Genomic DNA, 27,330 nt, shown 5'->3' on the forward strand with positions numbered 1-27,330 from the left:
TTAAAAGGGGTTTTAAAGGATTGTTTACGCTCTGTCGTGTTTTTCATTTTCCCCATATTTTTGTTTCAGGACCTCTTGAAGTAAAATAGGACATTTTGTGCTCTCAAACTACACTGAAATCTGAATCAGAAAGAGATTTATTGCCAGGTGTGTTTACACACATGAGGAATTAGTTTTGATGACAGAAGCTTCCACTGAACACATTCTGGCAGTTCACCGAAGCGATGATCCATGAGAATGATTAGAAAAGAGTCCAGGAATTGTTGCCCTATATCTCTAATCAAAATTTTTTGTGGGTGTATGGATGAGTGTGACATTTCTCAGCCTGAAATGTTGTCCCTGTATGTATGTGGAAACTGAGATTAGTGGTGCTGCTGGGAACACTACACCCGCACTAAGGTATAACACCTGTACTTCCTGTTCTTTGTGCTTCTACTTCCTGCAGCGGGAAACCTGTAGTAATTCTGCCATTATTCATTTTTCGAAATCACTTGATCCATAGTCATATTTTAGAGCGGTATGTCCTTATTTGGGTTAAACATCTGTCAGAAATTTGGCATCTGGTAAAGGGGCAAAGAGTGAAGTAAAAATAAATGTTTCACACGAGATTTAAAATCAAGCATGACTAAAAGCAATTATTAGAGTTAACGTCACGTGGAGGGCATGTCCGTTGTTGTTAGGAGACGTTAGGTTGACAATATATTCAGAAGGAGCTTAAACTTGAAATTTAGTCACAGTAATTTAGTGTTAAAATATATGACAGGTGGAATTTTTTTTTTAATAATTTGTTTCCACAACATATTAATTAATTGTATTAATTGTTAAATTCATGTATTAAGGATTTATTATTTGGGAAAAACATTGTCTGAACCTTAAATGATATTTGAAAGTTGTTATATATGTTACAAAAAAAGTTTTATCAAAGGAAATATAACAGCATGAGCAGTTTTACAGAAGGCATTCATGTGCAAAAATACATCAAACATCTGTAAAAAAAAATCATCAAAAATATTATTTTGAAAAATACATAAATATGAATTAATGTGTGAATATTTTATGTGAGAATTATTAAAAGCATGCATTGGTGCGTTAAAATAGTCCTCTACAATTCACTGTGTTTAACAAACATCTTTAACCCATAAGCATCGAACATTAACAATCATTTGGGTCAGTGTGTGTTTTGTTCAAATGTATTTTTTTTTTAAGAATGTTGCTGTTGGAGGGAATTTTAAGGCCCAATGTTTATGCAAACACATGGAAAATAACTCAAATGTATATTGAATAGATTAATGACGAAAACAACAACAACATCTCAGGGAACTGAGCCTTTGCATGTATGCATGCTTGGTTCAAATGATTAGAATTTCTAATTTGAACCATAAATGCTTCAGCCTGATCAAACAAGTCCGTCTAGTTTAAAGATGTTTAACATTCTGATTTGAAAGAATGCAACACTAAAACTTTAATGTACATCATACATTTAATGTTTAAATTATGTCAAATGTTTCAGAAATGTGTTCATATTACTCAAAGGTCTGTTTTTTAGCACATTTAACAGAAGCTGTTGTGGGTTATTTGGTATTGCAGCTTTTGCAGAGAATCTTTGTTCCGTCAGGGAAGAATCCTGCCCCGACCAGAGACACCGAACACTCGGAGCACTTAAAACACGGCTGATGCCACTGACGCTCCTCAAACGAGACGTACTTCCCTTCTCCAAAACCTGAGATAGAGAAAACGATTCAGAGGTATTACACTTTGAGCAGTTGTCTCTACAATCTCTAAAACAACATAGTCATGATTTAAAACATTGTTTTTATAGACTGAAAGGGTTACACGCTAAGAAAAGTTACAATATACTGTGTTAATATGAATTTTCCTCATTAATTGTTCATCTGTGATTTATTCATATTTTGTTTTATGCATTGTTCCACAGAAGATACAAAGTCAATAGGTTTGGGACATCATGAGGAAGAGTTGATCTAAATGTATTTTTAATAACAACCACTCCTTTTGCAGAACTGTAAAGGCGATGTATGTAAGATTGACTATTTAGCTAGGTATTGCAGTCCAAAGTCGAAATATTGGAGAGGGTTTTCATCATCCAACCACTCCTACTCAGACTTGAGCACACATAGGTTGCCAGAATGACGACACGAACATGAACGAGTGCACTTGACGAAGAATGAAAATAAATACGCTGTGTTCTCCATTAACTGGAAATCCGTGTGCCGAAATACTATTGGGTAAACTGGCAGAGGGTGGGTTTAACAAACCAAAACAAAGACTGAAATTCTGGCCTATAATGCACATTTTCAAAGAAAAATAACTGACTGTAGCATTTATTTTTTAAGACAAACAAGTATGTTACTTAAGCATGTTTTTTAAATATCTGCAAACATTTTATGGTATTTTATGCTTTAGTAGATGCAAAATCTTACATACAGCACCTTTAAAAACATTAAAACATATAAACTGTGGATATTTGACCCCATGTTGAGTTCACAACCCATTGGATCTAAGATGAATAAGGAAAACATTTTCAGACTGACTCAACATTGTGAAGCACCATCAGCCTCCGAGCACATGACAATGTGTTAATGTGACAACTGTCTTGTGATTTTGACAAAGCGTTTCTGTTAGCAGTTAGGGACTGGTAATAAAGAGCAGACTTGTTATAAGAGACACACTACCACACACTGACCTGTGATGGGTTTGTCGCATGCAGAGCATTTCTGGGCGTACAGGCTGCTGAAGCACTTCACACAGTATGGATCTTCACCCTGTGTTGTGAAAGGCTGTCCCGCAAGCTGGACTTTACATCCAGTACACAGGAAACATTCTTTATGCCAGGGCTCGTCTCTAAATGTTACACCACCTTGAACCAAGATCTTTAAGAGAGAAAACCAACAAAAACTACTTTAATTCACTGGCATACAACTGAAAGAGGTTTGCAATAGAATAAAAGCAAAAACTTAATATATGGATTCACATTCTGATATATGTTTGCACTCTTAAATAATGATGGGTTTCACAGTGATGCCATTGCCATTCACAATTCTTAAAAGAATCATTTCTTATAGTGTGAAGAACATTTTAATAATCTAAAGAAGAGGTTCTTCACTGAAACTTCAATGCTGATTAAGCACCTTTATTGACCGATCTCATCTCACCTCTTTGCAGTGGGCACAGTGTGGGGCGAATCGTCCCTTGTAACAGGGCACGCAGAAGTACTCGCCCTTATCTGGGATGAACGACTGGGCGCCGATGGGCTGCTCGCAACCACAACAAACGAAGCATTCCTCGTGCCACGCGCAGCCTCCATACTCCAGCTGCTTGGAGCCTGAGAGATGGAAATCATTTCATATAAAACTATTCAAGATCTTTATTGTGATAGGTCCAATGATATCCTTCTTTTGTTATCTCCTCACGCGAAAGACAGGGTAGAAGGGGAATAGACAATAAATTACGAAGACAATTAATATGAGGAATATACAAGGATACACGATAAAGTACAAGACAATAAAAAAGATAAAAACAATATGCCGTTAAAGGACAAAACAAGGAAGAATATTAAATAAACATGTAATTTATAAATAAAGCGAATCCAAAACAAACTGTTAAACACATTGTCTATATTTAGAGCATTGAGAAGACATTGTCTAAGCTAAAGCATTCAACTAATGGAAATTTCAGAGTGTATTTTTGTCTTATTGTCCATATTTTTTAGAACAATTTTTATTTATTTTTGCCGAGAAATAAGTAGCTACAATTGACGAATTAAAAAGAGCAGCTTTTTGCAGTTTAGAGAACATTTGATTGGATAAACACCCATGAGGAAAAGATGTCATCCAAATTTTTGATATTAAGAATTTTTATTTTTATTAATATTTTTCCATTTTTACAAGTACATTACAGCGTTGTTATGGTTATGGTTAACTAAGAATAAACAAAAATAAAAATCAACAAAGCTAAAATAAAACAAAATTATAAATATATGAAAAACTTCAAAGATTTAATTGAAAATGAGAAATGTTGGCTTGGTCAGCAAATGATTGTTGACAAATTGGTTATATAAAAACCTAACATAATTATTGAACCGTAAATTAAAATGAAAAATGAAAATAAAAGCTAAAACAAAATATGCATAAATACTGTAATAGTAATACTAAAATACTATAATAAAAATCCTAAAATTATTAATAAATAAAAAAATACTAAGTACTAGCATCTAGAATAGACTCAAAGGTAACAGGCATAAACTGAAAGCCACAAAACAGTCATTTTGGATTTTTGGGGTTTTGAATGTGCTTCTATCTGTCTGTAATGGATTTTCTCTGAGAAACAGCCTCACCTGTTAATGCTCTACAGGTTCTTCTCAAGAGCTTTTACTGTGCTGTGGCTGGGTATGATCATGTCTGATAGGTAACTAGCAACTACAAAGCTAAAGGTTACGCGTGATGTCACACCACACAACTGTGTGCATATTTGGGCCTGAACTGCCCTAAATCTACAAAAGCCTCTTGTGTGGGAGTTTTGTTTGAGGCGTGTCAAAATCGTAGGCTGGAAATGGTGCAATGGGTGGTATTTTGATAAAACTACATGTGGAAACTGGAAAGGCATAAGTTGCAGATACAAAGTACAGGTTTGGTGGGAAAAAAGCTCAATTGATCTGTGTATAATGACTGAGAATGGGTGTGAAAATGAGCCTTTTAAATGAACGAGGGAGGAGAGATCTGCCACTTTCAGTTTGTAATGTTATCCATCTGGAATTTTCCCCTTCTCTTATTTCTCTCTGAAAAGATCCAGAGAGACAAAATCAGGCGGCGGAGTGTAATTATGGGTAACGTAACGCCTGAGTGTTAGCATCAGGCCTGCAAGCGTGTGTGTGAGTGTGGCCGGCAGCTTTTCTCTCTCAGCTGAGCGTGTCTGTAATCACACTGTCACATCTCTACCGCACCCTGACGCCCAATCAAAACTCATCAACTCAGTTCCTGCTTTGAGGATGTTTTTGGTATATACAGTCTGGTAACATAGACATAGTTTATTATTTTTAAAATAATTTTTACAATTTAAAATAACTAATTTCTGAATTTTTTTTGTACATTTCTTTCTGTGATGCAAAGCTGTATTTTCAGCATCATTCCTCCAGTCTTCAGCGTCACATGATCCTTCAGAAACCATTCTGATATGCTGATTTGCTGCTCAAGAAACCTTTATTGTTATTATCAGTGCTGAAAACAATGGAAGCCCATTTCTGCTACAAAATAAATATAAAAATTTTGCTTTTTTTTACTCACAATTCTGAGTTTATACCTCGCAATTCAATTTTGTTTCTCAGAACTGCAAAAAAAAAAAAAAAAAAAAATCCGAATTGCAAGATGTAAACTCACAATTGCAAGAAAGAAAGAATTGTGAGATAAGTCAAAATTATCTCTCTTTTTTTTCAGTATTCCATAATAAAAACAAGTTTCCATTGAAAACCATGGTGGAAACCATGAAACCTTTTTTTTTGGATTCTTTGATAAATAGAGAGTTCAAGATAAGAGCATTTGTTTAAAATCTTTTGTAACAATGTAAATGTCTTTTCTGTTACATATGGTCAATTTAATATGTACTTACTGAGAAAAAGTATTTATTTACCAAAAAAAAAAAATTAAATACAATTTTAAACAATCTTACTAACTTCAAACTTTTGAATGGTAGTGTACATGAAATATAAGCATATGCATGTGTGTTTAGGAACTGTACCTGGCATCACAGTCTTCCCGCAGGCCACACATTTAGATGAAAACTCATTGCAGTAGCAGTCGTTACACACCAGGGTGTCTTCCTGACAGGTGAACGGCTGGTCGGCCAGCGAACGGTTGCAGTGTGAGCAGCGGAAACAGTGTTCGTGGTAATGCCTGTCCTCATAATACAGCTCCTGAACACAGACAGCACAGCAACAAATGTCAGTTCAGCTGTAAATGATATGAACTCATTCTAGAAAATCATGTGGTAACTAGTTTATTGAATTTAGTTTAGCCCTTGCGACCATGCATGAGGCTGAATACTCTGGACAGTTGGAGACAGTATGTGGCGTGATGTTTTCAGGTTACCAGAACCTGTAGTTAGTCAAATGAAATGAGCATTTAACTCCATTGAATCAGTTATATCATCAAACTGTGGGTCAAAGGTCACCGCACAGCAGAACAAAAGGTGAAACGAGGTGACGCAGCTGCTTAGGAAGTGCTAAGGCATGTTGAAGCAAAACAGATCTTGCTGTTCTCTGTCACTTCCACTACCATGAAAGGAGTGGTCTGAGACCTTTACGCAATAAAAAAGACATAATTCACTAGTGTCTGCTGATTCAGACGGCTATGAATTCCAAACACAGAACAGAAGCTTCTTGTGTTTGTCTTAGACACCTCCAGTGAAGATGGGAGAAATCCATCCATCTTTAATTCTATTAAATATAATGTAATTTAAAAATACTGAATTTTGTGAATCCCTTAAATGCAGATCATTGGGAAACTCACCCGTGTGTTGTGCTCGATGAGCTCTTTGCACTCCTGGCAGGTGTTTGCATACAGACGGTCGTAACAGGGGACGCAGTGGGGAACGTCGTCCACCTGGATGTATTTCCTGCCGTACAGAGACTCCTTGCAGCTGTCACAGTCAAACGGCTCTGACATGATGCTCCGCTCCTCTCTGACTCATACAGCACAGGCAACAGATGGGCCTAAAGAAAAACAGGATTTAAAGAAAGCTGTCACTGAGTAATTAACTGTGAGCCTTTCCACATCAAAAAGAAATACCAAGCGATTTATATAGCCTGTAATCAAAATTTAATCTGTTTTGATTTGTAATCAGTGGTAATCTTGCATCAAAGTAGGCCAGAATGTTTTTAATTAAATTGCTGGAGTCAATTTAAATTAAACACTCTCTCTCTCTCTCTCTGTGTGTGTGTGTGTGTTGAGAGAGTGAGTAAGACAGAGAGTGAGAGAGTCTGCCAAAGGATACACTACAGATTGGAGTCTAGTCCGTTATGATTAAACTGAGTCCAGTGGGGAGACAAGTGGTCATTCTGAATGCGTGTTAAATATGTGATCATAACTGTGTGTGTCCTGGACAGAGTGTGAGAATAAACCGATTCCCACACTGAGAACTCAACAGATCTCTCACTGCTCTGTACAAACTGAAATGTCATGCGATGCACTACTGAGCAAAACTGGATATTCAGTCAGTGAGAAAACATGTAGGGTGGGACTTATTTAACCTTTGCAAAATGATTGTTTTAGAAAGGTTGAAATATTAAAGGGATTGTTGATGTCAGCCGAAAAGTCAGTTCAGAGGCATGGAGTTAAAGATTACGAAAACTAACATTTAGCATCATGCTAAAACACGCACTGATGAACTATACTCTTTAAGATCACCTGGGGTTTCTTAAAACGTTTTTGGATAAAACCATTTACTAAATGCATAATGCATTACTCACATTTCACTGCTGGTTATATATGCTCTATATAACCGTGTATGTGATGAATAAAGATCTTGAATCCTTGAATCTTGAATCATAAATGGAATGACACTAGTCAGATTCAAGTCCATGTTAAGTGCATTAGAATATCAGTTATTATTTTTAATGACCCTCTGCAATCTCTTTTCTCTCTCACATAATGACAATTTCAAGTCAAATTAACATTTCAATAACCATTTATGTATAATTTATTTTATTCAATGTATTTATTTAGTAAACTAAACCAGTAGCTGTGTGAAATAAGCAGAATAAAGTATATTTAACCAACCAATATGACAAAAAGAACACTTCAGCAGTGACAATGACCAAAAAACTATCAGTTATCCCTTGATTAATTTAACTTAATTAATTTAAGTTTTATTAAAACACCTCCCAAGCTTTTGTTTTGGGGGGATCAAGCCCTAATGAAGAAGGTTGGACCACCAGACACCCGTTGAAGAATTGTACACACTAATATTCGTTCAAAACAGTGGACAGCGTTTGGAAGAAGACTCATCCATTAAACATGCAATGAAACAAGTAAATGGCGAACTCCAAAAAGTGTGCAGTTTTTCTCTGCATGCATCTCTTGTCCCACTGTAATTCCTGCTCTGCTTTGGCATTATTTGTGGAGTCCTTCTGATTGTAGAACGTGCAGATCTGATGAGATGTAAAACTCCAGAGGGTCAGAAACATCCCAACTCCCTTTTATGACAGTGATAGCGCGGTCTCCCCCTCTTTCACATCCTGTTCTCACCCCAAAATGAGCAAACGGTCCTGTAAAACTGGAAATAGTTATGAATCACGCTCACATTCCCTGAAAGCCATATTGTTTTTGTCTAGAAATGACGATAGCAGTGCAGTACAAGAAACTGAGTAACTCTTGATATAAACAACAGAACATTCCTTCATGAGGATCAAGAGGCTTGCCAGTCATATGTTTGGACAAACTGTCATATTATTTTCCACATAATAGTTAAGACAGCAAAACTTTACTTAAAAAAAATAAATAACACAAATGGAAATATGGGAATTCTGTAGTGACCAAACCATATTGCACAAAGAATAATTACAGTATATTAGAACTACAATGTTGTCTAGATTCCAGCTCTGCTCATTCTAGACATTGCTTTTCAAACACTAAACTCATGCATTGAATAAAATAGAAGAAAATCACCCCCACTTACACCAAACACACTACTATGTATGATGCACACTTGATGTTGATCTGATCCAGCTCATTCATTAATAGTGAAAAAAATCACATAAAAATAAAATAATTAAAAACAAAAATGCACACTTAAATCAGTTTTGCTCCAACATCTGGTTCAATACATCCATAAACAAAAAAAAAAAAACAAAAAAAAGAATATATCTATATAATATACACAACCCACAGGGAGCTTACGTGCATGATGCATGCTTAAGGCAGTTCACTATCTGGTCCAGCTCATCCATAAAAATAAAAAAAGTTAAAATAAAATATATAAATAAATCGGTTCACTATCTGGTCCAACGATCCATAAATAAAATATCCATAAATAAAATAGCAAATCATTCTCACAAAGACAGAAGGAAGAGAGACTAATATGTAAGTGTTGTAGAATGTCCATCCTTTAAGCAGAAAGATAAAGTCATTCCCAGTTCTCAGATCATAGGTGACAGCTTCCCACTAGTCTGTGTGTCCTGCTATGTTAGACATGACAAACTATAACAGACAGCTGACTTCACCGCTCACAAAAGAGTGTCTGCTTCTCTGAGCCATATAGTATTACCTGTCAGGATATGACTGAGTGGAAAGACCTGGAAAATTTAACAGAACACAACAGATCTGTGTTTTTAGCTCATTTTTATCAAGCTTCCAGATTTATAGTAGGGCTGTAACTAAAAACAATTTGATAATCAATTAATCTGACAGTTTTCACACTTCAATTTCTTAAATATGATTATTAAAAATGAATTGGTTGCAATCAGTCACAAAGTGTACGATGAAAAAACACATGAAATCAGATCTAATCATTCAGACTACCATGCATTAACAATAAAAAAAATATGTTTTTAAACCAAACCACCTACAGATGTTCAATCAGCAAAAATCTGTTGTTGATCACATTTCAAACTAAATTTATCATCTTTTTTTTAACACCCCTATCCTCTAAAAATCAAACTTGATTTCATTCCAAATAATGCTATATAACTTTCTCCATTACCTAAGCCTGCCATCTAAAACTAATCAAATAAATTCCACAGCATTCCCACATTATTAAACCTGCCTCCACAAGGTGCAGATTAACGACTTTGTGTGTAACAAGTAATATTTTCCAATCCACATGCACAGACTTCATCAACAAGACTGAGATCTGAGATTTATGATGCAGTCCATCTAAAAGTACAAACTTACAAAGACCCCATGCAATGGCAAATCCAGGAAAGGCGTCTCTGTTCTGGTTCCACCTCATGCATTTCCAAAGCCACAGGTCTCTAAAGAAACATGCTGCTAAATGATCTGTAAAACCAAACATTAGAACAACAGAAACGTTTTTTGAATGTGGTTTCCACAGGTTTTCAATGTACCGGAGACCAGTTTATTAAATGCACCAAGTGTTATGAGAAGAAAATATAATAAATCCTTAATTTTACACAAAATCACTCACACTTATTGAAGCACATGGTACATATTGTTCAGCAACTGCAAGTTTCCAACCCCATTGTTCAGTGTGGAAAATTGACCAGCTGGTTAAGTGTGTGTGTGTGCCCTCTGCTTTTTATTTGTTTCCTGAGGTTTATGTGCCAATTCAGTTATTGCCATTAAACACCAGTGGGCCAAATGTCAACCTTATTAAACATTTTCAATCTGAAAATGAATTCATCAGCACATTTTAAATGTGTTGTTTGTGGATTTAAAATCTATCCCAGATTCAGAGTACCACAAAAAGTACTTTATCTCCACTTGCGTGTAAACTTGCAGTTAATTGTTGCATTTCCCATATTTCTGACAGATGTGCAGACTGTGAGTTTTTTAGTTTGGGAATAAAATGAGAAGAAACGTGAGAACGACAAAACTAAGAAATCTAGGAAATTAAACTATAAATAAAAAAATCTTTGAAAAAATTAAAAATCACAAATACCACAGTCAAAGAGTTAGTCAAGTTACATTTCTGACCAATTTTATAGCTATAAAAACATCATACTGAGAATTTGAGAAAGACTTCGAATGAATAACATAAAAAATGAGACAAGCAAAACTAAGATTTTTAGGAAATGAAGCAAACTGTAATTAAAGCAAAACTTGTGCAGATTAAAGGAGCATTGCGTAGGTTCTGAAATGTCTAACCTTTACTGACACCAGTGGCCGTTAGAGGAACTGCAGCCAGTCTCATGCTCATTCTCAGTGCGCACGCTCTTCTTTTTTTTTTTACTTACGAGGGGTGTCCGTGGGTGTCTGAATTGTGCCGGAGGCTGGTCGCTTCTTTCCATCCGCAGAGTCCATTTGAAAACACTATTGCCGCTGCTGACTATAATGGCTGGCGTGCTGTACGGTTGTAAACCCAAGTAGAAGAGAACGCGCATGACATCACATTGTGTGAATTTTCGCGCCAATTCGGGCCTGACTCCTCCACACACAATTGAGCCTACAGGCTGATAGAGGCAACCGTGGTGGACAGTCGAGGTGTCATTCTTTTTTACATAATGGTTGGCTCATACATGTACAAATGAAAACTCTATCTTAAAGATTTTTTTTAAGTAAAAACCTCCACATAGCTCCTTTAAAGTGCAAATTCCAGTCTGGAGATAAATACCAATTTGGGGTACGCAAAGATGTTTAATTCTGAGTCGAATGTTTTGGTTGAGATCTTGGGAGGGTTGTTTACTCTTAAGAACAATGTGTCTTCCTGCCGTGGGACATGTTAGAGCCAACTTCTGCTGTTTAGCAAACAACCCAGCCATTATATGATGCTTATTAAACATATTTATACGCCAGACAGGCTTTATTACGTGAGAAGAAGGGATTGCATTGCTTTCCTTATCCAGTGGTTGGCATGCATTCTGAAAGATTTTTTCTTTTTCTTATATCTAAACTGATCTTAAACATACAGTTGACTGGTAACACAAACATGTGTTAAATATAATGAACTCATGATTCTTATTCTTAAATGACGATTGTACTACAAACTAAATAATTTCACAAATGCTTCAGCATTAAGAGAAAGATTCAGTCATTTGAAAAATGGAAAGCACAGCCAGTTAGGGTACATTTACACAACAATGATGTAATAAAAACAGAGATATAAAAGAACTAGATTGGGATATCAGGTTTTAATCATATCGCCCACCCCTAAAATTAGCTAACATTTTAACCCTTGAGCTGTGCTGAAAATTCATAACCTTATTTGGTGTTCATAGTCAACATTGACCAACCTCTTAAAGGCTCTTAAACAGGTTCTTATATCATAAATCTCTCATTGTTGTACATTATCACCAAATCTCGGATTCGGTCAAATTAAGTGAATACATTCCATCAAAATAATCAAGTAGACATGTTCAACAAAAAAAGTCATGTAAATAGTTGCCTTCATTTTCTAAAAGTTGTCTGAAGAGCTCATTTTTTGTAGTGCAGTGTGTCTGCAAGCCTAGTGTTCTTCACTGGCATGTCTCCAGCTATTGTCACTGTGCCCTGTACCACCCTGTGGGAATGCCACTGTGGTCAGGGCCATGGTCGGGAAGAATTTGATGGTTTCAAAAAGGGCAAACAAAGGCATTTTTCTGCTAAAAACTGCACATTCCACTTTCCAGGCAGAGAAAACCAGATGGAGTTCTTAGAAGACCAACATTTCTGCCGGTTACTCATGAAGAAAGACATGCCATTTTTTGGGCCAACTAAAAACATTAGTTTTCCCACTTCCATTTACACCCATCCGTTCAGACCCCATAAGAACGTGTTTGCTGGACAAGAGTGGAAACTGTTCAGTTTGATGCCAAATTCACTCTACACCTGGAAGCTGCCAGTGACATCATACACTTAGATGGTGGAAAAACCGAGGCGTGCGAGTGCGGACACTGCAGTTGCCTTGCGGATAGAGAATTAATCCCAACATTAGTCTGAATTACTCTTTTCCAAGCCATATTTTCTCTGCTCTGTAAACAAGAATCATGTTTATCTCACTAGTGCCTTCCCCATAATGACATCTTCCAACTATGTCTGCCATTACAATGAACTTAAATGAGGCAGATCTTTAAAGTTAAGGTTAAAGTCAGTGTTGCAGTATGTAGCAGTAAAATAAAAAGGTAAGATACATATTCTTCGTAGATGATGTTTGCAAGCATGTGGTCCCATAACACATACTTAATGAGTAAATGTAGTGGTAACGCACCTCCGTTCTTTTCCATTGGCAGACAAAACGTTTATGTGTATTCAATTAAGTCTTTCTTCATGAGAAATGATTAAAAAATACAAAAAAGTTTAAAAAATGTGTGTATTTTGTCTTAGTTATTCAAATATGAGAATGTCTGTTAAAACTTGTGTCCTATTAAATGGATAGTCCTCATAAAAATGAAAATCCTCTTATCATTTACTCATATGGATCCAAACCTGAAGATGTTTTGAAGAATACTGGAAACCAAACTGTTCTGGTTCCCACTGGCTTTCATTATATATATTTTTTGTTCATAGAAGTCAGTGGAAACCAAAACTGTTTGGTTACCAACATTCTTCAAAACATCTTTTTTTTAATGTTCTGTAGTAAAAAAATAAAGTCTTGAAATAATATATTTATTGGTAACCAAACAGTTTAGGTTCCCATTGACTTACATTGTATTTTTGTCCATATAAAGGAATCATTAGGATCTGAAACTGTTTGGTTACCAACTTTCTTCAAAATATCATATTTTATGTTCTGCAGTAAAAAGTAAGTCTTAAAAGAAGACATTTTGAAGAACACTGGATGACGAAACACTGACTTTCAATTATATGGACAATAGCTACAATGGATGTCAATGGGAATCGAAACTGTTTGGTTACTGACATTCTTCCAAATAACTTTTATGTTTTGAAGAAGAAAGTTAGTCATACAGGTTTGGAACATCATGAAGATGAGTAAATGCTGGGTGGACTAAACGGTCAAAATATTGTAAAAAATCACATCCTTAAAAGAAAAGGACCTGTAATGTCTACCTAAAAGTATTTCACTTCTAGAGTCCTTCACTGAGTACTTATGTCTCTACAAGACAAGAGTAACTAATTTATTAACACTAGGAGAAGTTTTAAAGCTCAATAATCAATGCAGATCCAGTTGTTGAAGTTACAGTAAGATCTATACATCCTCCCCGTAGTGGAAAGTGCTCTTGTATTCATAATTTCAAAAACTGTGGCTTCATTTTACTGAGAAACAGTGAGTGACCACAAAACTGCATCCTTCAAATTGATGTAGACCATCAATGAGTGCAACAATTCCACAATTTCAGAGCAGTCACTATTTTGGTAGATTGAGTGTGAAAGACCAATGTTTTCAAACACTAAAGCTGATTAACTGATCTGATCTGTTCTCTACCTCACTGTTTGCTCTTTCAAGGTAATACCAAGATCAACAGTGGTGCAAAACTAGTTATATTAACATATATGTACTAATTTAAGACATATTACACTTAAGGAGTGTAACAAAAACGTACAATAAACTAGTATGGCAGTACAGTACATTGATGGTATCAGACTGTAATACCAGAGTAAGTCTGGTATTAATTAGGAAAATTCCCCAGCCCTCAATACACATTGTTTTAAAGCTGCTTTATAAATCCCGAAGAATTTTAGAGCTGGATGTATAGGATAGTTTTATATCAAAGTGCATGTTACAGTAATTTGGCAGTCATTTAGTTTAATGGTGTAAATAAATATATCATGATAGGTATCACCACGGTGCTTTTGGTAAGTACTGGAGAGGAAATCTGGGAAGGAGTAAAGACACTTGGGACAGAGAACTGTGGGCAAATTCCATCTTAATACTGGTGAGAAACAGATAGAGATGTGGTGTGTGAGAACTGCCTTTATTCTGAACTAAAATAACTCACTTTTCATGCAGCCTTTGTTGCTGAGCCCCTGGGGTGTCTCTCTCTCTCACACACACACACACACTGATACTGTCATTGTTTTATAGAAAATGTAAACTGTACTACTTTGCACCTATTCCAAAAGTAGTGGAACTGAACAGTACGAATTGTGCTTCAACACAATCTTTTCAAACCAGGGGTCCAGAGATTGTATATAGTCCATTACATATTTATGCATAATGTACTGTTGGAATGAATAAACTACTTGATTTAAAAAAAAAAAAAAAATTACTACTGATTATGTGAGTTTTACTGTAAGTTTAAATTTGTGTATTAAAAAAAGAATACATCTACAAATACAAAATCGAACAAAACTTAAAACAATCATTAGTACTAACTAATAAATATCAATACATATTATTAATAAATTATTTATAAATATAGTGAATTTAATTCTGTAAATGCATCACATACACATCATCTCCACTGTTGTGTTTCAATTTAAAAATAATAAATCAGGAAACAATATCAAGAGTTCCATAAAAAAACATTATTAATAGACATAACAGGATTATTCAGCTTGTAAAACAGAATAATTCTGCTCTTTTTCTGTTCTACAGTAAGTAGATGAGATCTTACCGTGGTGTTGAAGCATCCAGCTGATCTGGCGCTGTGCACAGTCGGTCTGTGAGACACACAGTGGTGTGTGACTGCAGTTTTTCCCATGAAACACATCACACAGAGCTGATCCTCCCAGTGGGCGAGACATTTGCACACTTAGCCCGCCCCACATCTGACACACAAACACATCCAAACCTTCAACAGCTTTGAGCTGAGTCTTCCCATAGACTCTTAAAGCAGTTGTTTTGCTCAGGGCACAACATCTGACAGGATTTCTGCAGGTTTCATGAAGGTAAAATTAAGAGGGATTTAAGCACATTTTATAGGAATAAATTGAATTGAATGGAACAGTACATCAATATGGTTTTTAATTGTAAATGTCTTATATGATCAACAATTCAAGTTCAGGTTTAAACAGATCGCCATTACTTGAACTTTAAAGCTTCTGATCACCCTGTAAAAAGAGATATACTTTATCAGTATCTTTGTCATGTTTCCTAATGCAAATGTCCAAAGATTCTTGAGAAGCAAAATGACACAAGAAAATAATTTTTATGGGAAACTGATCAAAATGATGATTAAAACATTTACAGTTGGGCACAGTTTTAGCCTCGCATTCAACTCATTTACTTTTGTGCAGTTCTTCAGAAAACAAGACTTCATATCTTTATTTTGCATCTCAAATAAATTATCTTAAGGATGTTTGGATATTTAAATTGGAAAACAAATCTAAAAGAGCAAGGCAGTTTTTGCAAAATTTAATACAATGACTTCATGAAATAAAGATATTCTCCTCTGAATTAATCAATTTTATGGCCTAAATTTGTGTAAAAAAGACTTGCAGAAACCCTTATATGATTTAATAAATATGGAGATTTAACAAATTATAAATTGATTAAAAAAGACCCGTTCTAACTCCAAATTCTGATTTCTTTTTTTATTCTTCAAAGTTATACTTAGTTTAGTTCTTGCTTGCACGCTTGCTGAATCGCTTGCTGATCCTGACACAGAGAGACATCTAGAGGTGAAACAAGAACACACACACACACACACACACACACACACACGCACACACACGAGACCAGAGCTCAAATGAATATAGCTTTAATTTATCAGCATGCTCTGAGACAAAATATACCATGAGTAAACAATTCCCATTTTCTTGATATCTTACAAGTAATAATCTTTATAGTTCAATCACAAAAATGTATATATATATTTTTTACACTTTATTAGAAAAAAGAAAGGAAAACAATAACAATCAATAACAATCATCATTCAACACTCAGACTCAGCAGTGAGTTTCTTGTACACACACTTACACAGACTCACACAAGCCCTCATTATATCCATTCATGAAAGGGGAATTTTTGAGAATGAATCAAATTATGAATCATGTAATAAAAAAAGGAAATAGGGATATTTTGGACCCTGGGACTTCACATAACGTAATGCCTTGAATCGCTTGTTCAACAATCTTGAGTGTCATTATTCTGTGTTCTCAGCATATCAGAATTTAGCAAGAAGCATTTTATGGTAAAACACGTGCTTGCTGTTAGTCTGGGCTGATGCTTATACAAAAATTGAAATGAGGGATAATTTGTAAAAAAAAAAAAAAAAAAAAAAAAGAAAAAAAAAAAAGTACATTCCTGAATAAAAAGGTCTCTGTGATTCATTTTGCTGTAAGGCAGTTCACAGAGACATGACGATGTTCACAAATGTCTTTAGCCTTTTCTCCCTTTTTTTTCATCTTGTTTAGGTCAAAAGTATATAACAGCGACAGCCAACACAATCACAGCACAGGCCAATAATAACAACCAAAATCTTTAAGACTGGGAATTTTGTTACAAAAGGGAGTGAAGATCTGTTTCACGGGTGAATCTAACATGTCCAGGTCACATTTCACCGCAAAACCAAAAGAAAGAAATCGGAAATGTATCGCTTCAAGAAAATTAAACCTATTTTAATTGTAAATTTCACATTGTGATAATATTGTTTATACAATTTAAGAACAATTAACCCCCCCCCCCCCCATATATATATATATATATACAACCTTTATACTGATTTCAATTATATATATATATATATATATTAGATCCCATGGTACCATAGTACTCCTACAGTGTGTTTTTGTAAGAAATGGTACACCTTGGTACTTCATAGAACAGCGTGGTATTATCATATTAGTGTCCAAATCCAAGGCTTTACCATGGTACTTTTATAGTTAGTGCAGTGCTGTATCCCAATGGGATCTGACCTACCTGAATATATATATATATTTTTTTTATGTAACACAATTGAAGTATTGAAGTAATGAAAGCATTGAAGTAATGAAAAATTACAGAAAATAATATTAAAATAAAACTTACATTTTTATGACCTTTTGCTGGTAATGAGAATTTGGATAAAAAAGTGTTTTATCACAATGTAAACATTTTAATGCACTTAAAATAGGCAGAATTTGAGCAATTTTTCATTTTGAATTGTTTGTGAAATGTCACTAGAACATGTTTTTTTTTGTTTGTATAATTTACCCTCAAACCTCCGAAAAGTGGGCTGTGCCTCAAAACTAAGAGAGAGTGTCTTACTTAGACAACACTTTTGGCCACCATAAACACATAATGATATAAAAATGATAGGCAGTTCACAGTTTTTGAGACTGTATTTACTCAGTGAAAATTCTAGATCATTTCATTGTGTTGGCTAAACTAAGTGTTCCCATTTCCCCCATTATAACAGCTGATGCTGCGCTTGCACACAATCTCCCTCTCATTCTCTCTCTGTCACACACACACACACACACACATCAAAATATCATTAAAAAGCAGCAATGTAGTCTGTCCTGAAGTGTCTCTCAGGTCCTGGGACAGCAGGAATAACTAGAGAAGCGCTCCAGTAATCACACGTGTACGTTGGCGCACGTTCAGCACACTAGTGTGAAGGCCCTGTGTTCTTAAGAGGTCTGTATGTCCTAGGTTAAACCAGGCTCCTGGGTGTACCGTTCAACGCTGCAGATTTGAGTCGTGCCAGGCCGTTACCGCTGCTGCTGGGTGGGCTGGACTGCACCGCCACTCCTGTCCTCTGGGTGGAGCTGCTCACCTCGAATACCTCGTGAATGGCCTTTCGAAAGCAGTGGAAGTTGTAGTCTATCAAACCTGTGGAAGATAGACACATGAGCCATATTCAGAGTTATAAAAGAGATGCTCTTATGTAAGAAACCCTGTGCTGCTTTTATCATTTTGTTGGTCCGAAAAATTATTTAAAAATGGTTCTATGTGACACTTTACCTCACTTTAACTCAACAAAACATGCTGATATTCTGCAGCGAATGACCATGTCAAACGTCTGTACCTTTTCTCTCAAAGCTCTCTTCTCTCAGGATGCAGACTAGAGCCAGGAACTTGGTGACCTCCTTCAGGTAAAGCACTGTGGTGTTGTTCAACTTTATGATGGCCAGAGACTCTTTATCATAAGCATTACCATTGCCGTCATCTTTTAGGCTAAAAACATTCAATAAATGGATTAAAAAAAGCTCTGATACTTCACAGATGACACAATATATTACATTTATCTTATATATTGTCAGCATAAAAAAGATAAGATCAAAATGATATATATTTTAAAGTAGTATACACTACTGTGTTTGGGCTCAGTTTTAAAGAAATGCTCATGGATAGGAAGGTTTTAGAGAGACTGAATTGTAGAACTGCTTTGAAAGAAATCATTTGAGAATTGTTAGAAAATAAGGTTATATTAAATGCATATTTTTACAAAACAAAAGTGTTTTTTGACCTTGCATGCATGTAAAGCTCTTGTAAGAGACTCACAAAACAATTTCAGGAACCTTAAACATGGCATCATGGGGCACTTTAATACTTTTATTCAGTAAGGACTCATTAAACTGATAAAAATTGATAATTGATAAGAATAAGAAATGTTTTTTGAGCAGCAAATTAGCAAATGAGAATGATTTCTGAAGAATCATAATGCCAAAATTGAAAATGTAATTTCCCCTAAATATATATATTTAAATTGAAAATCCATCCAATAAAGAAATCTATTCTTGGTGAGCATAAGAGACGTCTTTCAAAAACAAAAAAATCATACATCTCCAGAATTTCTGAACGGTAGTGTATTATTGATAGTGGTCGACCGATATATCGGCCAATATTTGGCATTTTTTAAATATCGGCATCTGCTGATAAGTTTTTCTGCTTGGCCGAAGTGTTAGAGGCGGGACTTTTATTTTGATGGCGCTGAGAACAGCAGCACCTGAGCGCGCACAGTGCTCACATTCTCCCTCTTGTTCACTGTCATCATTAACAGTTCTATCTAATACGAATAGAAGTCTGTCTAATAATCAAATAGAATGGTTAAAAAAAGAAATAATGTATACAAAAAGTATTGTAATGATTGCTTTTATATTATTAGTAATAGAAAGGCAAACATTGTAATACTTTCTCGTTTGCCATCAGCATTAAGCAAAATATATATATATTTGCATCTTCTATCGGTCTCCCTTCCTTTCCAAGATATTGGTATCGGCTTTCAAAAAAACAACAATATCGGCCGACCACTAATAATTGATAGAGCGCTGCATCACAGTTTCTCACCCGTAAATACATGAAACGTCGATGACAACATCGATCATGTCACAGCAGAGCTCGTAGGACTGCATGTCCACTGGAGAGCTGTCTGTGGCGATGTAGATTTTACTGACCACATCGAACAGGAACGCTTTCTCAATCCCAGAATTCTGTAAGGGGTAAAATTATATTGACAAATATGCACGTGGTAAATTGTTATTTGACTCATATTTAGATAGATACTATAGATTTTGACAGAAAAATATTAGTACAGAAAAAATGGAATCTGGCTCAGGTTGAACTCTAGAATTGAAGAGAGACAATACAGATGAGGATACAGCTGTGTACGTACAGAAATGAATATGTTGAGGAGGTTTTCCAGAGTGGGCAGTTGAGGGATGAGCTTCTGGACCACCTTACTGAAGGCCTCAAATATGGAGTGATCATAGATGCTGGTGAGATAGAAACTGAAAACAAATAAAGAGAAATTTTGCATATTAACATAATATATCAGTTCATTTAATCCAGAAATGGCAGAAAATTTCAAACTATTTGCCGGTAGCAATTTACAATAAGGATCCATTTGTTAATTATATTTAATGCATGAACTAATGTTAACTAACAATAAGCAATACATTGTTACAGTATTTATTAAAACTGTTCATTGTTAGTCCATAAAATAACATTAATAAATACTGGAATCAACATTAATTAAAGTGATAAATGCTTTAGAAGTCCTCGTTGTTAGTTTGATAACTAATGTAGTTCATTAATGTTAACAAAGGCAACATTATTGTAAAGTGCACCAATTTGCTTAATAATAAAAGTAAACATTATATTATATTGTATATTTTAAAAACAATATAAACACAGTGAATTTTCTTATATTTACCTTTTATTTTTATTTTTTCCACTTTCAGTAATCTTAGCACGTCAATTGCCAAGGCAACATGTTCTCTTATAGATTTTTTACAAATCAAATATTAATATTTTATTTCAGCTTTTTATCGTAATCTTTCTAATATTTAGATTTTTTTCTGCTTTCTTTCAATTCATGAAAAAAATATTTTAATAGTTTTATTTAACTATAACAACACTGTAAACCTGTTGGAACTTGCTGGAATATCATTGTAACCCATCTGAGAGCAGCACAGAATAATCCAACCAAACGCTCTCTATCTGTTATTAGACTGTATCATGGCAAATTGATCCGGCTTTAGGATCAGTATGACCAACCTGAGGTGAAGCTTTTCCAGACTGGCGTCAGCTAGATCATCATTAGCCCTCTGATGAATGTCTCTCTGTGTCTCTATCTTATGATCATCTGATAAACCGTCCACCTTGTGTATAAACACCTCGAAATTGATCTCTGGGTTCACCCTGAATGCCCTTGACACTGTCAGATGTAGCCGGCCTAATGCTTCTACATAGTCATCCTATAGAGAGAGAGAGAGACATCCAAACAAAACGGTAAGATAGTTGCAAAGTCTTTGCCAGGCACAGAGACAATTCCAAATGAAAGGAAGCATATTAAACACCAATCACTCTCAGGATCCTCATATTTCGCTGATGTCGGCTCACCTGAGCATCAATGACGAAAATCAACGCGCCGGTGCCCCTGAAAATCATCTCGTAATCGAATGTAGGGTCGAAAAAGTCCACCTGCCCCGGAAAGTCCCATATGTGAAAGTTCACGAAGGAACTGCCAGAGATGTCGTCCTTGCAGATCTTGTTGGTGCTCTCCAGGAAGAGCGTCTCATTCGGGGACATCTTATGAAACACCACCTGAGATCCACAACATTAAACCACAGGTGAATATGCAATGTACATATGGCCTACAGAAATTATAAAACATATCCCATTCATTGCTAATTATATAATTATAAACACAAGGCTCACACAGAAATAAAACCATCTAGCAAACCCAGATGAAAACTAAAATATTATGTCATCTAAACACCTCCAACAGAAAATGAGATCCAGAGGACCAGGGATTTTAAGCAGCATTAAATGTTATTTCAAAATAAGAGGAAATGTTCTTTTGCAATTATAGTAACATGAAGCAATGCATTTCACGCGGTTATGTCAGCAGAATCAGTAGATGTTCCATTGTGATAAAATATGAAGAAAAGCATTTGTCTTTTATGCAATAACATGCATACACTGGTGAATCATGCACAATATGATCACTAGACGTTTGCTAACAAAATAAACAACTTTTTTTTTTAATTCAGTAGGAATTTAACTTTATATTGACTTCAGTCAACAAGCACTCAATAAAATGTCCATCCATCTGCTATGTTTTTAGCTGAATAAAAGATAAATAACATAAAAGTACAACATAACCTTGCTAAAAGTAGAATATTTTATATAGAAACCATATAAAAATATACAATGTTTTATATACAATATAGATAATTATATAAAAATAAATACAATTATATTAATATTACAAAATAAAATATAAAATGCTAATACCATGTTATTGTTCATTGCTATAATGGTTACACTTTCAAAACAGTAACATAACATGGTACATGTCCAGTTTTTGGTACTAAAGCACTATGGTATCATGTTTTTGAATATGTACCATGGTATCTCGAACGTCTCACGGTAAAATAACCATCCTACTACCATCTGACGCCATTATTGTACCATGGTACTCCTACAGTGTGTTTTTGTAAGAAATGGTACACCTTGGTACTTCACAGAACAGCGTGGTATTATCATATTAGTGTCCAAATCCAAGGCTTTACCATGGTACTTTTATAGTTAGTGCAGTGTATCCCAATGGGATCTGACCTTCTGGATGGAGGATTTCCCGCTGCGCCTCAGTCCCATCAGCAGGATTCGGGGTTTATTGTCTGCAGACGGAGAGTTTTCCAGGTTTTCCTGCATCATGTCCATGTTATCCACGCCGTAGCCGAAATCTTTAGGGAAAGAGTCCACCAGGCTTCCGGCTAGCTGCTCCTCGTACTCGATCGACATTATAACCCTGTTTTTAAAGCTTTAAATGCCTCTGATCTGTCTGTGTGGACTCTGTAGGCTGTTTGGGTGATTGAGATGGGATCGGTGTGGATTACAAGTTCAGTTTGGACACAGATGAGGAGGTTTCATAGTGGGAAGCGGTTAGCTTGCTGCATGAACACAAACAAACGGGAAGCTGATCATATGACAGGCGCAGAGGGGGGCGGCTGCAGGCGAGCGTAGAGGCCTACGGTGTGAGGGAGGCCTCTGGGTGGAGCGCTCTCAAAACTTATTTATGGTAAGTTATATGAAAACTTAAAAAAATACAGAATCTATATTTTTATTTTGAGTATTTTACTGTACTAGGATTATAAAATTAATAATAAAAAGTATCTTTCAGTAATGTCACCCTCCCCCAATTTTACTGTATTGATTTTTACTTTAGGATTATAAACAAATTTTAATTAGAAAGTATAATTAAGAAATTATTTTTTTTCTCCCATACTTTATATTTCTTATCATATGAGATAATAAAGAAAAAATATGATCAATTATTTTATATTCTATACCATTCAATTAATATACTAGAACTTTACTCTAAAATACAGATATTATATTTTTATTTGTGTAAATAAGCATTTTTTATATTTTACTAGGATTATAAATAAATTCTAATCATATGTGATAAAAGAAAAATACATAAATTCTGTTCTATTCTATTCGTACACTAGGATTATAAATAAATTATAAATTAGAATGTTCAGAAATGTGAGTATAATGTGAAATATGAAAAAATATTATATTATATTATATTATATTATATTATATTATATTATATTATATTATATTATATTATATTATATTATATTATATTATATTATGATGGCGCTCATCCACCAGGGGGCGCTTATAAACACAAGCATGAGTCACACGCCTCTCACTGACGGACAGTAGCAGAAGAAGCAGCAGCAGTGTAGACAGGAAGAGCGTTTGTGAGTAAAAACAAGCGTTTACAACATATTTTAAAAGCATATAATTATTCTGTCATCGTTATATTGGAATACATTTTACACTCTCTGTGTTGTGGGTTTCTTTGGGTACGTTAAAATACTGTTGCCATATTGATATCTGTTGGTACATGTTTAATTCAAACGCCTTTGAAATCAGACCGAGATAAACACAAATGTTGTCAAATATGATACTGAATGAACAAACAACGATGATTGTTGTATGCAAGGCTGAGACATTTGACTTGCGTGCTTATAATGTTATAATGTTTTATTCAATTTATGTTTAATATGTAAAATATGAATTCTATTAACAAGATTACTGAAGTTAATTCTTTAGTCCTGTTTTATTAGTGTGTTTTAAATGACAATTAAACGTTAATTTCTGTTTACTACGATAAATTACTGCTTTCAACATTGAAAATACAAAAAATAAGTATATGTTGTTGTGTGGATTGTTTTCCTTCTCTAGAGTTGCTGTATGCAGACATGAGCGTCCCAGACTACATGCAGTGTGCTGAGGACCATCAAACGGTCCTGGTGGTGGTCCAGCCCATGGGCATCGTCCCAGAGGACCAGTTCTTCCGCATCTACAAACGCATCACCAGCGTGAGCCAGGTCAGCATACGGGACTCCCAGCGCGTGCTCTTCATCAGATACCGCCACCATTACCCCCCTGAGAACAACGAGTGGGGTGACTTTCAGACCCACCGCAAAGTGGTGGGTCTCATCTCGGTGACCAGCTGCACCACGGCCAAAGAGTGGCCGCAGACATCCGACCGCTTCCACGGGCAGAAGGAGGTGTTCGGCTCCACGCTGTACGACTCGAGGCTGCTGGTGTTCGGGCTGCAGGGGGAGGTGGCCGAACAGCAGCGGACAGATGTGGCCTTCTACCCCAGCTACGACGACTGTCCTGATGTGGAGAAGCGGGTGGAGGATTTCGTGGAGTCCATATTTATTGTCCTGGAGTCGAAAAGGCTGGACAGAGCAACTGATAAATCCGGCGATAAGTTACAACTGCTGTGTGTGCCGTTCGAGAAGAAGGACTTTGTGGGTTTGGACACAGACAGCAGGTGAGTTTGGGCTCCGAGAATGTGTTGTCTTTATTGATAACCAGAATAATCTTCTATTGGAAAACCTATTACCCAGATGCCAATATCTAGAAAAGGGTGGGTGGCTGAATAAAACTTCAATTTAAACTGATTATTATCTTGCTAAGACAAGCATCACTATTAGGGATACATAATATAGAGGTATTATATTGGTTGAAATGAAAGATTTTTTGATTATTTTGTTTGATTATTTGGATTTATTGACCAGTTATTGACTTGAACATGCTATTTTTCTCTATATTTATATTTTAGATTAGCTTTACTATCATTAAATGGTAACTTAAAATTATTTATGAAAAACGGTATTAATTTATTCCCACTGTTAAATAAATCTATATAAAGCAAGTCTCCTAATATATGTATTTTTATACTGAACATTATAATGTTGTGATGCCTAAATTTACTTGTAGCATTTAAATTGATTGATTTTAGTTTTCTCTATTTTTATTTAGACAATGGATTTCCTAACATTTTTGTCAGCTGAACCCCTTTGACCTAAAATATTTACTTTTTAAAAATAATATTATTTATATTTCTAATATAAATATCTTTTTATATATTTTATAAATAAAATCACAATAATAAAACATTTAGATTTATGTATTTATGTATTTTTTTTAGTGTGTTATTTTGAATTGATTTATTAAAATAATTGAAAAATTAATTAGCATATTCATGAATCATTCCCGTGGCCATTAACCAATACCATATGCAACTAAACAAATTCGATATATTTGTATATATTTAAGGATTTATATGCATTTGTTTATATTTACATATTTTTGTTTTAAGTGTTTTATTTTGAATGTATTTATTTTACATTTTTGTGACTTTTACCTATTATTATCATTTGCACACAATACTCTAAAGTAACATAATGGTCACATGGCATGCAAGTAAACTAATAAAATATGTTCATATATTTAAAATAGAGTCAAGTAAATGTATAGATAAAAGAATCAAAACAAATGATGTATTTTATGTATTTATATAGCATTTTATTTAGAATTTATTTATTTAACACGTTTATGATTTAAAGAGTTATTCACTTTTTTTCATCTCACGAACCCCTTTGCAGATCTGTAGATGGTAATTTATTTTGAATGAAGTCTGAATTGACTGTGGTAATTATTAATGAATGCCCAGGAGTCACAGAATATGATGTTTTGCTTGTAGGGCAACCGTGCATGATCTTCAATCCTGTTTTATGAGTTCTGCCATTTGTTTTTCATGGTTGTTGTTTTTTCTTCCCCTTCTGTTGTTTTGCCTTGTTTTATTGGTCTTTCTTCTTTTCTTTCATACTGTCCTGTGAGTTTATTATTGGGTGTGAAAAGGTGAGCTGGTAGTTCTGTCTCCTGCTTTAGTTCATTCTTCCCCGATCAGCCTCTTCCTCTCCCCGTCAGTGACACAGTGGTTGGACCTCGATTCTCTCGTGTATTAGTTTAGAGTAGAAAGTCAATGTGCAGGAATGGAAAAAGTCATGAGTCTGGTTCCTTATATTGTCCGAGTTGATTGTTTAAAGGTGAAGTGTGTCTTTTTTTGTATGTTTTTTTGAGCTGCCTGACATGTCGCTTTAGGATAAAACCAGTGGTGAACTTCTGTTTGCTTGACTGTTCTGTTTGGTTGTGCATAGATGATACACTTCACCTTTATGGTGAGAATGTTTTGAGTGCCTGTTTAAAAAGTCCTGGTGCCTGACAGGGTCAAGTGTTTGATCAATTGTATTGTTTATTCTCTGTCTGTTTGAAGTGCAGAAATGCATGGATGTCATTCAGTAATTCATGAGTGATTGCTCGCAAAGCTTTATGCTCATCTCATCTACGGTCGCAGCATGAATTTGAATATGACATCCATGTGTCTATAGAAAACAAACACTCTAGTGTAGCTGATAAATATAGATTATAAATATAGATTATATGTTTTTAAATACTACATTTATTAATATTGATAAATAATATTAGTTTTATTTTATATATATTTTTAATGCATACAAAAAGTATCAATTTAATATTTATTCATATTCATCTATTTATTAATATTAATATTTATTATTTAATTATAATATTATGGATTCATGGATAGAAACATTTTATTCTCCTGTTTCCCAGAGAATAATTCTTTACCTTCAAATGAATATAACTGAATAGATATGTTAAGTAAATATTATTAGAATTTTTTTCTATTATTATAGAATTCTCTCTCTCTCTCTCTCTCTCTCTATCTCTCTCTCTCTCTCTCTCTCTCTATATATATATATAATATATATATCAAATAAGATATAAATATTGTTATTTAAACATTTATTAAATGTAGCAGCTGTGATTTATTATTTTTTATTTATACTTATGGTGTGTATATATTTTTTTCCCCTCCAATGTGGCATTGAAAGATTTCAAGATGATAGATTATTGTATTTTTAATTTGTCAAAATTTAATTAAAGAAAAATTATTCAATATTGGTTAAATCAGACTGCTGATAATGTAAAGTAATTATA

The 27,330-nt window shown here is 34.8% G+C and overlaps 3 protein-coding genes across 5 annotated transcripts in view; 1 reads left to right on the forward strand and 2 right to left on the reverse strand.

The window, feature by feature from the left end:
- Positions 1–1,203: 1,203 nt before the first annotated feature.
- Positions 1,204–15,314, reverse strand: LOC113062386 (four and a half LIM domains protein 3). Its single transcript, XM_026232208.1, has 6 exons — positions 15,179–15,314; positions 6,519–6,721; positions 5,749–5,923; positions 3,171–3,340; positions 2,702–2,888; positions 1,204–1,720 (listed from the first exon to the last, which is right to left on the reverse strand). Exons 2-6 carry the CDS (start codon positions 6,672–6,674, stop codon positions 1,572–1,574), a joined length of 837 nt encoding a protein of 278 aa, XP_026087993.1. The 5' UTR covers positions 6,675–6,721; positions 15,179–15,314; the 3' UTR covers positions 1,204–1,571.
- Positions 15,315–17,441: 2,127 nt separating this feature from the next.
- On the reverse strand, positions 17,442–22,926 carry LOC113062387 (ras-related GTP-binding protein C-like). The gene is made up of 7 exons (XM_026232209.1): positions 22,552–22,926; positions 21,331–21,534; positions 20,986–21,185; positions 20,102–20,216; positions 19,777–19,919; positions 18,515–18,663; positions 17,442–18,318 (listed from the first exon to the last, which is right to left on the reverse strand). The coding sequence occupies exons 1-7, from the start codon at positions 22,735–22,737 to the stop codon at positions 18,140–18,142; spliced, it is 1,176 nt and encodes a 391-aa protein (XP_026087994.1). The 5' UTR covers positions 22,738–22,926; the 3' UTR covers positions 17,442–18,139.
- A 719-nt stretch (positions 22,927–23,645) lies between these two features.
- The window catches only part of LOC113062388 (trafficking protein particle complex subunit 9), a 182,545-nt gene continuing 178,860 nt past the window's right edge, over positions 23,646–27,330 (forward strand). For 2 of the 3 annotated variants that reach the window (XM_026232210.1, XM_026232214.1), the window contains exons 1-2: positions 23,646–23,708; positions 24,196–24,796. In XM_026232210.1, the coding sequence (XP_026087995.1) occupies positions 24,213–24,796 (584 nt within the window). In that variant the 5' untranslated portion in view covers positions 23,646–23,708; positions 24,196–24,212. The other variant, XM_026232213.1, reaches the window with a different exon arrangement.

The sequence above is a fragment of the Carassius auratus genome, chromosome 44 (genome assembly GCF_003368295.1).
Source record: "Carassius auratus strain Wakin chromosome 44, ASM336829v1, whole genome shotgun sequence".
Lineage (NCBI taxonomy): Eukaryota > Metazoa > Chordata > Actinopteri > Cypriniformes > Cyprinidae > Carassius > Carassius auratus.